Genomic DNA, 16,212 nt, shown 5'->3' on the forward strand with positions numbered 1-16,212 from the left:
CTCTCCTACAGCCTCATGGGGAAAACGCTGAACCGAGGACTGTGAAGTGCTTTACCGCAGCAGCAGTGAGAGCTGGGCAGGCTGGGTGCGCGTGCAGGGCGCCTGTCCCGTATCTGCCTGCTGCCTCCAGTGCTTCTTGGGTGCTGTTGCAGACACAGTGCTCTTTGAGCTGAGCTTGCACGTGACTCCAGGGAAGTGATGTTAGGGGAGAGTCAGAGTGCTTCTTTGCTGGCTGCGTGTGACAGGTCTCCTGGCAAGCTCCCCGGAACCAGAGCAGATCAATTACAAATTTCTTTTGCCCCTGGTTTGATGGGTAGAAAGTAGAATCGCAACGTGGGCAGTCAGGAGGGCATGCCTGGTGCAAACCTCGGCTGGCAGGTCAGGTTTCTTCTGAGTCTGCTACTTCTGCTCTTTCTGTGGCATGGTGGGAGGAAATCAAGGGACGAGAAGAATGAAAAGCTGCTAGGCTGAGAAGGTTATGTGGCACTGGAGGTATTGGCGTGATTTCTACAAGGGTCCAGTGAGCAGGAGCACTAATATACCAGTTGATGGATGATATTGCTGCTGTATTCAAGGTCTAGCCATGCTTCTGAGGAGCAGTCAGGTAAGTGCTGAACTGTTGTGGGGAGAAACGCATACCAGAAATGGGGAAAAGCTGGGAGAATTGCAGGGAGCACATTAGGCAGCTAAAGTATAAAATGCAGATTTGGCATCTCTAGAGTGGTCTTTGCCTGCCTGCTTCCAGCTCAGAGCCAAAGTCAGGCACCAGAGCTCCAGGTCTGTGTAAGAAGAGGATGAGTTATACTGTGGATTTCTTTCATCTTCTCTAGCTCTCATGCTGGATACCCAGCTGAAGACAAGCTGCACTAGCAGCCTATCTTGTTTCCTGTGGCAGCAGCTTGCTTTGTGGCCCTTCAGAGATTGCAGCTCAGAGAAAGCAAAGACTAAATCGTGCAACCCAGTGGAGTGACAGGTCATGTTGTGTCATGTTATAGCTCAGCTAGCATGTGATGAACTGAATGGGATGTACTCACGTAAATGGCAAATGTTGGGCTATATTGGGCTACACAAATGGGGTAGGGCAGCACCCGGGACAGGGCCTGGCAGCCTGCAGATGCCCTGAGCAGCATTTCCTGCCTGGTGGGCCTTCAGCTGAGCACAGGGAGGAAGGTCGGTGGGAGATGCCCAGGCACCAGGAGCTGGGCAGAGCCTGGACTGGGGAAGGCAGAAAAAGCAACAAGAAGGACCTGCGATCCACTTGAATGCGTGATAGCAGCATCGGGTAAATCTTAGGTCTTATTTGCTTCAAAAGGGAAGACAGAGTGCCTACTACATTATATATTTTTTCTGCTAAATTACAGTTCTGTTAACCTGTTACCAGGTATCTCCTCATGCATTGCAGTGAATTCACCATTCAGCCCTCTCTGTGATAAGCTATGCATGAAATTTTGTTGTCTTTCAGTTCAAAGTCTGCTCCTTCCAACCCTTACATCCTTCTTGCTCTTCTCCAACCTGCCCACCTCCTCTGTGACCTATTGCTCCCACATCTGGAGGCAGATTTCCAGCAGCAGTTTCTCAGCATCATGCCTTGATGAGATACAGCACAGAGAGCTCCCAGCAGCCAGAGGAGGTGGGGTCCGCTCCCTGCTGGGCCCTCTCTAATAGCCTGTGTCCTGCTGCTGTGACTGGCTCCTGCTGCAGCTTCTGACACATCCATACACCCAGAGCTGAGGATCGAGGCATTATCTTTGCCTTGACTTGATGGCTGTTTTCAGTGTGGTGGCCCCCACTCCTCTTCTGGAAAGCACGCTCTCTCAGCTTCCTGACTCTGGCTTCCTAGCTCCACCCCCCCCCACCCCCCAAACTCTGTAAGTCGTGCTTTAGGGCATCCATCAGAGAACTTCCCAATCCACCTCTTTGATCTTGCAGAAGGGTTTTCTGTCCCACTCTTATCTCCTCCCTCTGCGCTTTACGTCTGAATGATCTCAGCTGCAAACAACATTTCAGCTAACCATCTCTAGACTAAGATTTCTCTCTGCTCTAGATCAGTCCTGTTTTGTCCATACTAAAACTCTGGCTTTTCTTCGGCCTTCAGGGTGTCTGGCCAGGAACCCACGATCAGGCTGTCAAAAAAAAGTTTTGCATTCTTCTTTCCTTCCATTCTCAACCCTTCTCCCTTTTTCCAGTCGTGTTTCTCCTCACCTCTCCTCAGTCTGGCTATCATCTTTGATATAGACCTGAAATCTTTGATACGGACTTGAGGTTTAGGAACATGGACCTGTGACCCAAGGACCAGTGTGGCTCTTAACTTCTTTTCACACAACTTGAAGCTCTCATGTTGTTTGTTTTCTTCCTGGGCAATGCTACAGTGTATGTTGACATGTTTCCTTCCTCAGATGCATTTAAAGACCTGTTTTGGCCCTCAGCCCAGAAAAGGCTCTCCACGCTGCCCTTAGCTTCATGCTGGGCTGTGTCAAACTGCGGTGGAGTGTTGTAAAAGTGGCTCTCAGATACAGTCTTCCCTATTGTTTAGCTAGTAGGCATTTTTGTGCAGACTGAGTATTCACATGGTGTGTGCATTGCTTTGCAGCAACACCTAGAGCAGGCTGTTCTTTTGCAGGCGGCTTGACCATGGCTTTGCTTCTTAGCTAGCTCCTCCTGGGGCATCGTGAGAGCATAAGGATGCTGCCTGGAATATAGGACCAAACCACCACAGGGTCCTGGCATGACGATGGCCAGCGAGGTGTGCTTGGAGCAGACTGAGGAGCAATATAGGCATAAAGTGGTGCTTCCTCTGATAACTATTTCCAGCACTATTCAGTTTAGTCCTACTGTGAAACAAAGTATCCTCATGTCTAACAGTCCTTGCTGGGTTGCTCTTCCATAAAACTCTGATTGCTTTTGATCAATATTTGCCTCCATAACAGCTTTAGGCAATTAGTTCTTCAGAATTTATGATGCGGAGTGAAAAAGAAATACTTATATTTGTTTTTTTAATCTACTGTGTCATCGTTTAGTCAATATGCCCTTGTTTCTATACTGTAAAACACCACAAATAATCAGAATTGCATAGAATCACAGACTGGCCAAGGTTGGAAGGGACCTCTGGAGATGTAGTCCAACCTCCTGCTCAAGCAGGGTCACCTAGAGCACTTTGCCCCGGATTGTGTCCAGATGGCTTTTGAATATCTCCAGCGAAGGAGACTCCACAACCATCCTGGGCAACCTGTTTCAGTGCTCAGTCACCCTCACAGTGAAGAAGTTTTTCCTCCTGTTCAGACAGAACTTCCTGTATTTCCGTTTGTGCCCGTTGCCTCTTGCCCTGTCGCTGGGCACCACGGAGAAGAGTCTGGCCCCATCCTCTCAACATCCTCCCTTCAGATACTTGTACACATTGATCAGATCCCTCCTGAGCCTTCTCTTCTCCAGGCTGAACAGGCCCAACTCTCTCAGCCTTTCCTCGTATGAGAGATGCTCCAGTCCCTTCATCATCTGGGTAGCCATTCACTGGACTCGCTCCAGGAATCATTTCCAAAACACCTCCCTCACCACACGTAATTTTATATACATCTGCTTCCCTCCATTTGTTGTCTTCTCTATGCTACGCTTTTGATTTTCCTTCTTTCCCTTTATGCCCCTTCTTGATTCCACAGTCTTCTCTGAGAGGGAAGCGAGAAAACACAGCAGTAGCACACAACTCAGGGACACCCTGCAGGTGAACAGCCAGGGAAGACCCTCTGCCTGTGCCCTCTGTCCCATTCCTTTCTACCATGACCCCCAGGCTGCCTTTCTGAGTGAGGATAACTGGTCTGAACTCTCTCCTTGTGCAGCCAGAACTTCTTGTAAATCACCTTACATTTACCAATACTGACTTTAATTTGCCATTTTATTGTCCAACCGTTCCTTGTGAGATCTTTCTTGAACTCTTCATTCTTTTGTAGTATTCATTTCCCTTAGGCTGAATACCTTACTCTTCTCAGCAAACTTTGTCCCATTGCTGCTCACACCCTTTCCCAGACCATTTATGAGTATCCTGAAAAGCAGAGACCCTAGCACAGATCCCAGTGGAACATTCCTGATACTTCCCTCCATCTTGAACACTGACCACAAATCTTCCATTCTCTGCCTGCTACCCTGTCATTGACCATGAGTAACAAACATGTTGCAGGAGTAGACAAGTAAGGACCACTTAGGTCCTTGGTGTAGGACCTTGCAGAGAGCTTTTTGGGAATCCAGTTACACTTTCTCCATCTACCCAGCTACATCCATGAAACAGGATTTCTGACTCCTTCAGAGAGTGAGGCATGACTTCCTTCCACTAGAGTGGGGTTATCCCTTTCCCCTTAATCCTGTTTCTCTATATGCTCAGTAGTGCTATTCCTAATTCCCAATGTGGAAGTCAGGTTTACAAGCTATAAGTCCCCAGGGTTTCCCTGAAGCCCTTAAAAAAAAAAAAAACCCAAAACACCAAGCCCAACCCTGGCATCTCATTTACCTCCTGCCATTTCTCTGGTGTCAGCTGAATTAAGCAATAGGTTACTTGCCCTATAGTAGCTGAGATGCGTGTTTTGGTTCCTTCAGAGCTCTTGGATAAATGCCATCTGGCCTACGCCACTTACTGTTCATCTTATTAATTTGATCCGAAACATATCCCACTGACACCTTCATTTGAAGCAGGTCCTCCCATTTTTCCTAGTAAAAAGAAAGTTTCACTGTGGGAATTTCCCTTAGTTCCTTGATAGTGTGGATAGCTCAGCATGTTTTTCTGCTATGCCTTTATCTTATTTAAATGATTCTTTTACACCTCTATTATCTGTTGACTCTCTGGCAAGCTTCCAGTGTGAAAATGTGTTAGTTTTGTTTTCAGTTTTACAGCTTTAATAACTTATCACTCTAATGGACTCTGTTATGGTTTTGCATTTAATTTGTTGTGGTTAGTTTCCTTCAGAGACTTGCAGGAGGTTTTGAGGTATGACAAAGGGCACACTGTCTCTTCCGATTATGCCTCATTTATCCTCTTGCATGTTAATTCTGTTCTTCAGTATGGACACCAGGCTTACTGATCTGGAGTTCTTCAGGAACCCATTACAAAACCATGTCATATTTGCCACCTTCCTATTTCTTGCCATCAGTCTTACACAGCAGGTCATGCACTACTTGAGTTCAGCGGTTTCATCCTGACGTTCTTCAGAAACACTTCTGCCAAAGCCAGCCCAGACCCAGCATGGTCACCACTGATCCTGAGCTACTAAGCGTAGCCCTAGCTGTTTCTGGCAGAGCTGCTTTTATATCTGCACCAGACTCCCTGATACTGAAGTGCGAGTTGGGGCACGTTAGCCCTGGTGTTGCGCTGGCTCTGAGCCAGCCCTGCGCCCGTGCGCTGTTCCAATGGGATGGGAGCATAGGGTGCAGGATCGAGTTCAGGAATGCTGTGTCTGGTCCTGACTCCACACGTAACTGCACAGATGCCATCGTGCACAGCCTCAGATGTCTTGGGAAAGGAATTGCACAGAGACTTGCTTTGGGATCCAGGCTTCAGTAGATTACCAACTCGAGCTCTTGTGAAAAAGCAGCAGAACTTCTTCTGCCTGGGAAAACACTCTAAAATGATGCTTAGTGTGTTCTGGTTGCAGATGGAGCCACTTCTGTGTGTTTGCATCCCCAGCATGGTTAATTTACAAACCCTCCTCAAACAACAGAGAGTTGGAGGTTCGGAAGGGACTTTGAGATAGCGCTGCAAACCACGACCCTGTGTCACAGCCAAAAACATTCAGCATTATTTTCTTTTAGCTTTCAATTGCAGTTCTGTTCTGTTTTACTCAAATTAGGGTGTTTCTGTTCTGGTTCCTAGTAGGTAAATGCAGGACTTCCAGCCCTGGTTCCACTTCTCAATAATTACATTTTTCATTCCTATGTAACTTATCTCAGAGAAAGAAGAAAGGAAGCTTCTGTGAAAGCACATCATTTCTCTGAAATAGCCTCAGAGGATGTGAGGAGTGCCACATTTGTGCCATCTGGCGCCTCTTCTTGGAGGTGCTGTTTTTATTTAGGAATGGTGTGATCTGTCTAGCGTGTGCGTCCTCTAGCTCTGTAGCTCCTGAGACCTACTCCAAGGGCAGTTCAGCGTGGCCAGTTTTCAGCCCCATGGCTAATGGCTGGGACAGGGGAAGGCAGTGTTAAGACTGCATCAAAGGCTTAATGAATTCCAAAATCATGTGCTCCACGTGATAACACTAATGCTGCCTTTCAGCAGCCAGCTTGGGATTCTGCTAAAAACACATTTGTCTGATGAGTTCCCAGAGCTTGTTACTGCTCTTTTGGTTCTGTTATCTCCTAGTGCTTCTGCTGCAGCAAGAGTGAGAGGCCGAGGCCAAGGGTCCGCAGGGCTGTGCACCGCCTGGGCACAACAGCTGTCCGATGTCATTAGCCTGACATCCGGCAGCAGAGTAGAGTACAATGCCGCGGAGGATGCCGTGCTAACAGGCGCCTTGCGCAGGTCGCAGGAGTGCCTGCTCCGTTATTTTTTTACTCACTGTTTTGCTGGTGTTTGCTGAATTCTGTTTTTCTCTGAGAGATTTTTCTCCTCTGTGGAAGCTACAGCTTCAAAAAGATGCTGGTCTATAGTTTAGCAATATATGCCCAAGGTTTCTCTGCTGTCCTGCAGCAGCACGTGTCCCTGATTCTGTGGTTGTCCATGGTTTGTGTTTAATGGCCTGGGACATTCTGCTCCTGAATGGCTGAGCTCAGTGTGGTATATTTTCCAGGTCTATTCTACTTCCAATTCTTTTATGTGTATATGTTATAGTAATGTAGTTCTATGTTCTTTCTAAGCTTTAGTGATTAAAGACCTGAATTTTTAATCCGTGATTAAAAATCAATTTTATGTTCTTGCTGAGTTCACACTAATTTGTTAAGCTGTGCACAAGAGCAATTAGCACTTGAAGGAGTCCCTCCGCTGCCTGTCCCCAAGCCAGCATAGCCTGGTTGCTCTTCCTTTGGGTCCTACTGAAAATGTATCCCTTTTTGTCGGGACTGCTGCCAAAGGAGGTGGTTGATCTTGTTGGATCCATGTAGGGGTGGAGAGTCTGCTGGTTGAAAAGGGCTGCCGGGGAGCTGTCTTTATATTTGAATTTGTACCATGATTCCCTAGAGCTTTGGATTGGTAAAGAGAGTCCTCTCTCTCTGCCCTCCCGGTGGGAGCTGAAAGGTCTGGAGTTTCTTGCTAGGGCAATAACATCAGGCCTGATAAAATGCTGAGGGTCTCCATTGCACTTTAGTGTTGGATGCCTATAATGTCTGTGAAGGGCAACAGTTGTACATAGCGCCAAGGAGCTCTACTGCTGGAAGAGCTGGATAAATAAGGGCATTAGGTCTTGGCTCTCTAATTGCCTGACTTGATGTCACTTAATTTGTTGTTGCTTAGTGTTTTGCAAACTCTTTTCCCCTCTATGCAAATGGGATCTGATGTGTCAGTCAAATAAAATGTTGGAAGACCAATTGTGGGAGGAAGAAACTACCAGAGTCTGATGTAACCGAAACCACCCTTTCTGTACAGCTGCTATAATAATACCTGCTAGGAAAGATCTTTGCCTAGCAAGTAGGTCTGTTTAGATGGCCGCCAGAAAAATTGCTCTTGTCAATTCATGGAGTCTTAAGCCCAGAAGAGACCACAAGATTGCTCCTGTGTGCACAGCACAGAGCATCTGCCCTACTTCTGCTGCTGTAGCCAGCTGTGTTCCCCACTAGACCCCCACAGATGCCTACTGCGATCACCCAGGCAGTCTCTCTCCACTGTGAGCCCATTGGTACAGTGCATGGACTTGCACTCTTGGTGTTTGAGGCTTTTTCCCTTGCTTGGCAGGTCAGGACAGGTAGACGATGGTGCTGTGCAGGGCTGCAGGTTTTCTCATGCTGCCCCCGATTCTCCCATCTTGCGTTCCTGCCTGGGGCAGCGGCTGTGTTTAACGCAGTATGTCCCAGCCTGCTCTGAGCCCCAGTTCACATCAGGTCCACATGAGCTCCTGTTGTCCTTGCTTGCGTGGAGACACATCTCCTCTAGTACCGACAAGGCATCCCCAGGGAGCCTGGTGCCTGCTGTTAGCATTCAAAGTGTTGTGGAAACAGTTCGACCCTAGGTTTCCAAGGAGCAGAGTCTCGTGCATGTGTAACAGCAAAATTAATTATATATTTAAATGGCGATATAGCATAGTTACAGCTCGAGCTGGGTGCCTCCCGAGAGGGACCCAGAACAGAGAAATTCTGGGGTACTTATACCCTTTACAGTGTTATTTCCCTGCCTGACAGTGAAGGTCTCCTCCAATCTTTTTTACTGAATTGGTGGTCTCTCTTCTTCTGGTTGGTATCTCTCTCCTTCTGACTGGTGTCATTCTCCTTCTGACAGGTCCTGGCCTACATCCCAGACTGGTTGCCATGTCCTTGTTTCCCACAGCTCCTTATCTTCTCGAAGGTCAATCACAACCCAGGTGCATCCCATTTTGTCTCTGGCATTCTACTTTGTATCCTCCTTAGGTAGTTCTGTATCTTTATTAGCTGGTTTTAGTCAGTTACATGGTTGAGAGTGTTACGTCATCAGCAACGTTTCTCGAGTTCATTGGCAGTTCAGCCTTGGGGCCTGCAGGCTTCATCTACTTCAGGCACTTATGCTAAGCAAGAGTCAGACTTAGGCTAAGCTGAAGCTAAGTTAGCTACAATTTCCTTCTCTAACAGTGCTGAAGCTAAATAAGTTATGATTTCCTTCTCTAACAGAAGCAAGGGATGCTTGATCTGGAGCACGTTGGCAACCAGCATCAAGCCTTGCTGCTGTCCTCTGATGAAACTGAATGTTTTATGAAGGGTTTCAGGCAAGAAAGCACAGGGAAAATACAGCTTGGAGAGCTGTAGGGACACACCAGCTCCTATACGAGCATCCTAGGAACTCTCCTAGGGCGCTCTGCCGGCAGCATCAGCTTCCTCCTGCATCGTGTGTGCTGGAGTCAGCGTGCTCGGCTTGCTGGCCATGCAGTGCCTGCTCTGGCCACCACCAGCCTTAGCTACTTGGAGAGGTTGTACAGGGCTCAAGTACAGAACATCAGGGCTATTGCAGGGGCTTGTGCAGCCCCACAACAAGGCCCTGGGGCAGGTTTTGGGCAGTCCCGGCTGGTCTCTGCTGTGATGGTGGGGTGTTGTAGGTGTCCCCAGGCTGAGCTCTGTGGAGGCCCCCTGCCTCCACCAGGGAGTCCCAAGCCGAGCTCTGCAGCTCTAGGACACCCCAAAGCCCTCGTGCCCAGGGAACTCTCTCTGCAGCTCAGGGTTAGTGCTGCCGAGTAACGTCCCTTCTGTCTTGCGCTCCTGCCAGCCAAAAGGCATGGATTAAGGCAGTGAAGGGACCTGATGCATGTGATATCAAGGCCCTGCCAGGAAACCTGGGAAACAAAATGATTTTGCCACAGCAGCTTGGCTGGGCAATCCTTCCCTGTATGCCAGCACTGAATGCCGATCTTAACCCCCAGGAAACTCTAGAGGAGAGCAGGAAGGGACAGAACCAGATGGGGAAAAACAGTAATTAACTAATAAATGCTCTGGCCAAGCGAGACAACGCCATCCCCACTTCTGAGTGTCCTAAGCTGCGAGTAGGAGTGACACTAGGCGTACAGGGCTCATACGCTTCCCGGGTGCCCTGCACCCTGTGTCCTGCTCCGGTTGCTGTCTAAACTCTGGACAGTCCCTCCATCCTGTTTGAGGAAGGTGCTGTTCAGAGGTTGCCCAAGGGCTTCTCCGGGAGATGCAGATGTCTTTGCTGTCGGCACCACACTTCTGTGAGGCTTTTCTCCCTGCTTTCCACCATCTCAGCTCATATTGTGCTGTTGATCACGTCCACCCCAACATCCCGCTGGCATAGTTATCTGTGGGTTTTATCGACTAACAATGCGTGCAATGTTATTGCACTAAAAAGAAAACAAAGCTTAATCCATTTTAAATTAAAACAGTGCCCCAGTGTCATGCAACCAATGTAAATAATGGTCTGGCTCTGCAGCTCCGCCTGCTCTCCAAAGGGTTCGCCCCAGAGGCACTGGGCTGCCCGCTCTACTCCCAGCAGATGTCAGCTGCAGGCATCGGGCTGGTTTGCACAGGTCTCTCTTGCTCAGAGCCTCTGGGCTCTCCTGTATCTTAAAGAGCTGTGTCACTTTGGGTGACAGGCAAAGCATTGCCATGTGCCAGAAATTAGCAGAAGACAGAAAACAGAGAAGGCGGAAATATCTGGGTTCTTCTCGTTGTAACATAAAGCTGTTAGAGAGCCTTGGCCAGGTCTGTCCTGGATGTTATAGTCTCCAACGATCTGAAGAAGAGGTCAGCAGGGGTACAACATTTGCAAAGCAGGGGACTGGTCTTTTTGGCTCGAGAGATCATATTTTGGTTATGCCCTTAGAACTAAGAAATTAGTTTCTGTAATGGCTTCTCCTAGTAGCCTTTGACATCTAGCAGTATTACAGAGCCCGCTCAGCAGGCAAGGCTGATGCTGGCGTGGTGCTGTCTTGCAGGAGCTCTTTCCCAGGCCTTCTCAGGAGTGATTTTGATTCCTGCTGGTTGGAGCATGGATATTTCTTTCTGGCATTGTGCAGGGGAGACACACGAGGGTGCCCCTCGTGGGGGAGTGTGGCAGGCGGGTAGGGCTTTGGGGCCACGATCAGCAGGCTCTGTTCCCGTCCCGCCTGCAGTAAGGCAAAACAAGGGAAGTTTCATCCCATTGTGCAGGGAGACAGTCCAGGCCCCAGCGACTTCACTGGGCTGGGCAGAGCCGTTCAACTTGTTTGATTTATAGCTCTTTTATGTTTGCACTATTGTGCAGCAGTCACGGGTGTGGGCTTCACCCAGCAACAGCCTCGTTGCAGCAAGTCTTGCCAGTGGGAGCTTTGGCTGTAAATCGCTCTGAGATCCTCGCCTGTCTGCTCTTCCGCTGCTTGCCGCTGCACGCAGGAGGGCCTGGCACTCCAGGCACTGGCTGGGGAAGATCAAGGCCAGCATGAGCTGGCGGGACTTGAGACCCTTTACCTTTATAGGCCTGACTCAGGCAATTAGGCCAGGTAGTAACAAGTAAAAGCTCTTTTGTTTGTTCGCTCCATCCCTCTGCATCTGATCAGTGCCCTTCTAGGAGAGATACAGCCTCTGTGCTGTGGCTGCAGCCGGTGCTAATGCATCCTGGCTGGAAGCACTCTGTGGGAAGGGGCCACAAGGAGGATGGGTGCTGGGTGGCAGGCTGGAGCTGAGCACCCCGTGGGGCCTGGGCTGGGTCAGAGTAGTGCGCTGTTTTGGGAAAAGCCAGTTTTGTGTATGGCCTCAAGCCCCATCACGTCTCTGCTGCTCTCTGACTGTGCACTTGGCTCTCATCCCCGATGTCACAATCCTGCACACATCATTTGTGAAACTGACTTCCTTTTGCTCAGCCTGTCGCCCAGCTCATCGCTGAAGATGAGCAGAGATGAAGCAGTACTGGATCTCCTGCAACCCTGTGGTACTCTGACTTGCTACGCATTAAAGGGACCTCTTCTGTTCTGTGTGCCGTCTTGCACGCATGCTGCACTGCGGCCTGGCTTCACTTCCTCTGGAGAGTTTTTACTACAGGAGGGCTGAACTTTTATCTCCCCTTGCGAAGTGGCCTGCCTGGTGACTGTCAGGAGCCACTGGTGGGAATGGGGGCTCTGCAGAGAATGATTCTAGGTGGGGAAAATCTGTGTTTTGGAGGTTAATACAAGAGCCCTCTGGCAAAACTCCAACTGTGTTCAGAGCTGGCAAAGTGATATACTTAACTGTGAGGCCTGAGTGGCCTGGATCTCTTTGAAAACATGGCCTTGTGAAAGCCAAATACATGCATGCAGACATATGGCAAGTCAGGCTCAGGCAATGAGGAACTTTTTTCCTGGAAATCCGTGTGCTGGAAAATGAACTTGGATCCTAAAAGCAGAATGGTCTGAATTCCTACCAGGATTCTGTGCCACAAGGAGCTAATGCTTTTCCAGCCAAGGATCCTGGTTAAGTAGGGAGAGCAAAGGGATTCTGCCTCTGCGTGCAGTTTTGGTAAGCCTGAAACTGCCATAAAGGGTCCTGTTCTGGTGTTCACATTTTAAAAATAACTTTAATGGAAAGTTGGAGAGGGCACAGGAAAAAAATTACAGATTCCTCTAAGGCTGGGAAAATGCTCAACAGTGAGCAATTTAAAGGGTAAATGAAGATTTCATTAGTCTATTGAGGTGGCTATTGAGGGGTGCTTTGGTTAGGATATGGGAGAATATACTGGTACTGTTCAGGGTCTTAAACTGGCAGAAAGACAGAATGAAGACCAAGGGCTCGATCTTATGGTTAGACAAATTGAAAACAGGTATGGAGCACATCATTTTAAAACTGAGGTAGACTACCCACTGGAGTAAATCCCTAAGGGAAACCTAAGGCTCCTTAAGTTTTGGGGACTCTTGTCATTTGAAGGTTTCCTATCAACCTTTACTTCCCAGAAGAGATGTTTTAATCACACACAAGCTTCTGGGCTCAGTACAAGGAGGGACTGCGCAAAGCGATGCATAGCCAAGCGGAGTACTTTAGTGAGTCTTTTTGCAGGTCTAAGGCTACAACCCCAAACTGCTCTGCTTGTTCTGCCGCAGGTGGACCCTACCCCTTACCCAGAAACCTCCTAATTCATTTATTCCGGTGTCAGACATTAAGACCCTTTCACAAGCATTCAGGGTTGGTATTTTTAATTTGCTGTCCCATTAATTCCCTTTCCTTTAAGTATCTGACTTGTGGTCCTATGGCCCTAATTGAGGCTTCCTTACCCCATTTCCCTTCTTGAAGAAGCTCTTTAGAAAGTAAAAGCCACCACATAGGACAAAGTATCCAGATGCCGGTGATCTGTCTGAGTAGCTCTAACCAGCCCTGATCATCTCCTTCAAAGTAGTGAATCAGGCTTGGTTTCTAGGGGTATGGAGTTCACAGTTCTGGGGAAATGTGTACCAGGAAGTGTTTCACAACTTTCTGTAAATTACAGGCAAGATCTCCTTCTCTGCTCATTTTGTATGCACTGAGACATCATTTCTCTTTCCCTAGAGCCAGCTCACGTTGGGCTAATAGAAGCAGGAGCAGTCTGTTAGTTCCCTGTGACTATAAAAAACGCTCCAGGTTTGCTAATGGCTCCTCACCAAAGTCACTTGCACCAGCCACTGCTTAACCATCCCTCTTCACAGCTGTTCACTCAGTTGAAACATCCAGGGAACTGACAAGAGTCAGTAACATTGCTTCTCAGGTGTGGGGAAATTATTGTACAAAAGCTGGTTACACCTTATATTGAACAATGAAAATTAAATTAAATAAATCAAAAGGTTAAAAAAAAAGTTTGCAACTAAGATTATTAATTTCAAGGACAGCAGTTAGAGAAACAAATTAAGGAAACTAGCTAATGAAGCCACCTGGATTGAGAAGCATCAGGACATGGATATAGAGTGGCATAGATTTCTTCAGTTCACTTGGTACAAAAACTGTCTGAAGCTGTCTTTTGAATAATGTTTAAGCTGCAGTCCTCAGTGGTTGTGTAACTGCACTGAATGACAGTGAGAAAGAGCAAAGAATCTGCTGGCAGTAGGAAAAAAGGGTGGATCAGCAGAGGATGTTGTGGCTTGGAGGTGAGGATGTGCATGGAAAACCTGGGAACTCTTCAAAGTCAAGATCCTGTAGAGAAAACTATAATACACCACAAAAGGGTCTGCACTGATATTTGAAATGGGAGGGGAGAACAAGAGAGGGGAGGTGGCCACTGTATAAAGATTAAGAACTAAACTTTAGGTGTGACTCCACAACTGAAGGAATATTTGCCTCCATGTTGTTAAATGCAGGAACAGAGGTGGAGAGCCCAACAAAAAGCAAGTGTAACAACATACCACCCAAGCTAGAACAAAGCTCAGAGATTAATGCATTCAAATTGCTTGGAGTTCATAATCTCTTCCCCCGAGAGCTGAAAGAACCGACAATCACCTTGCAGGTCTGGTTGGAAGTGGTGCCACGCAACCAGAGAATAACAGCTGTACCTCACTTTCAGTGGAGAAAATAGATTTGGATATCTTTAGGTCTATTAAACTGATCGCAAAATTAGGCAAGCTTTTAGAACAGATTCTGAAGGAAACTAATAGCATAAACGGGCAGAAGGATAAAATGGAATGCATATTTGCTAAAATGATATTTTATCAAACTAATCTAATGTCTTTCTGGACAAAGGAGGTGTTGTGGGTTAACTTTACCAGGATTTCAATGAGTTATTCAATATAATTTCAGGTATGAATATTTATTAGAGTGAAGAGGATAAGGACTGTGAAGTAAAGAGAAGATGTAATAAAACAGGGGAAAAGAACAAGTTATCTAAAAAAAAAAAAAAAAAAGAGTTACTGGGCAGTAAAGATATAACTGAAGTTCCTCAAAGATTGGTTTTAAGACCCACCTTCATATATAGTGTCATTAGGGACCTTCACAAAGTGCAAGAAAGTGCCAATGGCATGAAGCTAGGAGTCACTGTCTTTACAAATGAACATCAAGCCACGCACAGGAATGCTGCAGGATTGCAAAGACCGTCAGCAACAGGATGAAACCTCCTATTTCCAAGTGTTGCTGAGCTGCTGATGAGAGCTGCTGGTATAAACTGGTGTAAGAAAATGAAAAAGAAGGAGCAGGCAGACCATTTGATTGTATGCTTATTATGAGCAATTTCGTATGTAAAGGGAGAAGTATTCATCATACAGATTAAATGTATACTTTAGCTTGCATGTGTTCAGAAAAGATTAATTAAAATTTGAAGAGGTGCAAAGAGTGAATGTGATCAGAGGAAGAATGGGGCATTAATTTTCTGGTAAGCTAAGCTCCTTCGGACTTCTCTTTAACCTTTCAAAACACAGTTTGAGAAGGGATAGAGTTGCTGTCTATAAATACATCAGGGGGAATAGATGTTACCAAAAGGGCAGCCTCACACAGGAACAAATGAATTCACTTTGATGGAAAAAATCAAAGCAGGTTCATAAACACTGAGGTTTTAGAATAAACCCAGGGGAATACAGGGCAGGCAGGGGACCTCTGCTTTTCATATATGGCTTGATCAAGTTATGAGGGAGACCGTGTAGTTGCTCCTTAATAGCCAGGGGATTAGACTGAATGCCCAGACAGGTGCTGTCAGCCCTAATTTGCACATTTCTATAGCTGAAATCTTGTTCTCTTTGCTGCAACTTAGGAGACGGACTTATTCACTGCTTGAGAGAGATCATAATGCAGCTCAGTGCTCTTGGAAGTGCCAGCTCCAAGTCTCCACAGCGTTTTTCCGTCCCGCTAGGATATTCTGCTGTGGTTGGGGTTTGCCAGCAGCTGTTGGGGAGGTTGCTGGCTTACTTGGGACAAACTGACCCAGGGGTCCAGAGGCTCTTATGCAGATCTCACCTGAAGTCAGACTTTCTAGTTTCCAGAAGTTTTGTTATTGTGAAACACAGATTTGGAAAGTTAATCTCACAAAAGTAAAATAAAATGAAATAAACAAGTTCACTTTCTCATTACTCAAAATTTTTAGTTTTCCCTGAGAGGTAATAATAAAAGTTCATATATTATACATTAAAATTGTATATACAAACATATAAATGTATATTTTTAAGCAATCCCTTCTGGAGCTGCTAGCATGCGTAGCTCCAAAGCAGCTGCCATGCTTTCCTGCTAACTTTCCAGACTCTGTGATTGAAAATATTTTTACTAGAGCACTCATTCATTGCTGATCCTTGGAAGCATCTCTGCAGGTAGCTTAGCTGCTGTCAATTATTGTTTTAACAACATACATAACAGTGGTCACCAGGCTGTTCCTGTTATGATGGCAGGTCTGCACCTTCCCATTTTCAAAAGGCTGACCTCTGCACTGGCTTTCTGAAGCTGGATTTCTGCATAAAAGCTGCTTTTTAAAGCTTGAGCAAAATCTCTTGGGCCTGCTTGTCTTTTGGACGGTTAAAAAAAAACCCTATACAGATGAAAGCAAAAACAATTGGAGGGAGACTTTTCATGTAATCTCCGCAAGTGCAAAGCAAAGTCTATCATCACCTTGGAAGAAAGATTATTATTTAGACAATTCTAACCAGCTCTCAGATAATAACTAACTACAAACGACAGATGTTGGTGCCTGGGATTCACCTCAGGGAATGGCGTGGACCAGTC

The 16,212-nt window shown here is 46.9% G+C and overlaps 1 protein-coding gene across 1 annotated transcript in view; it reads left to right on the top strand.

Moving 5' to 3' along the window:
* Positions 1 to 425: 425 nt before the first annotated feature.
* LOC104147768 (carbonic anhydrase 9) overlaps positions 426 to 16,212 on the top strand; it is a 35,966-nt gene continuing 20,179 nt past the window's right edge. Inside the window, exon 1 of the mRNA XM_009680598.2 lies at positions 426 to 604. Within this exon, the coding sequence (XP_009678893.1) occupies positions 553 to 604 (52 nt within the window). The 5' untranslated portion in view covers positions 426 to 552. The remainder of the gene's footprint in view (positions 605 to 16,212) is intronic.

Source organism: Struthio camelus, chromosome W, assembly GCF_040807025.1.
Source record: "Struthio camelus isolate bStrCam1 chromosome W, bStrCam1.hap1, whole genome shotgun sequence".
NCBI classification, from domain to species: domain Eukaryota; kingdom Metazoa; phylum Chordata; class Aves; order Struthioniformes; family Struthionidae; genus Struthio; species Struthio camelus.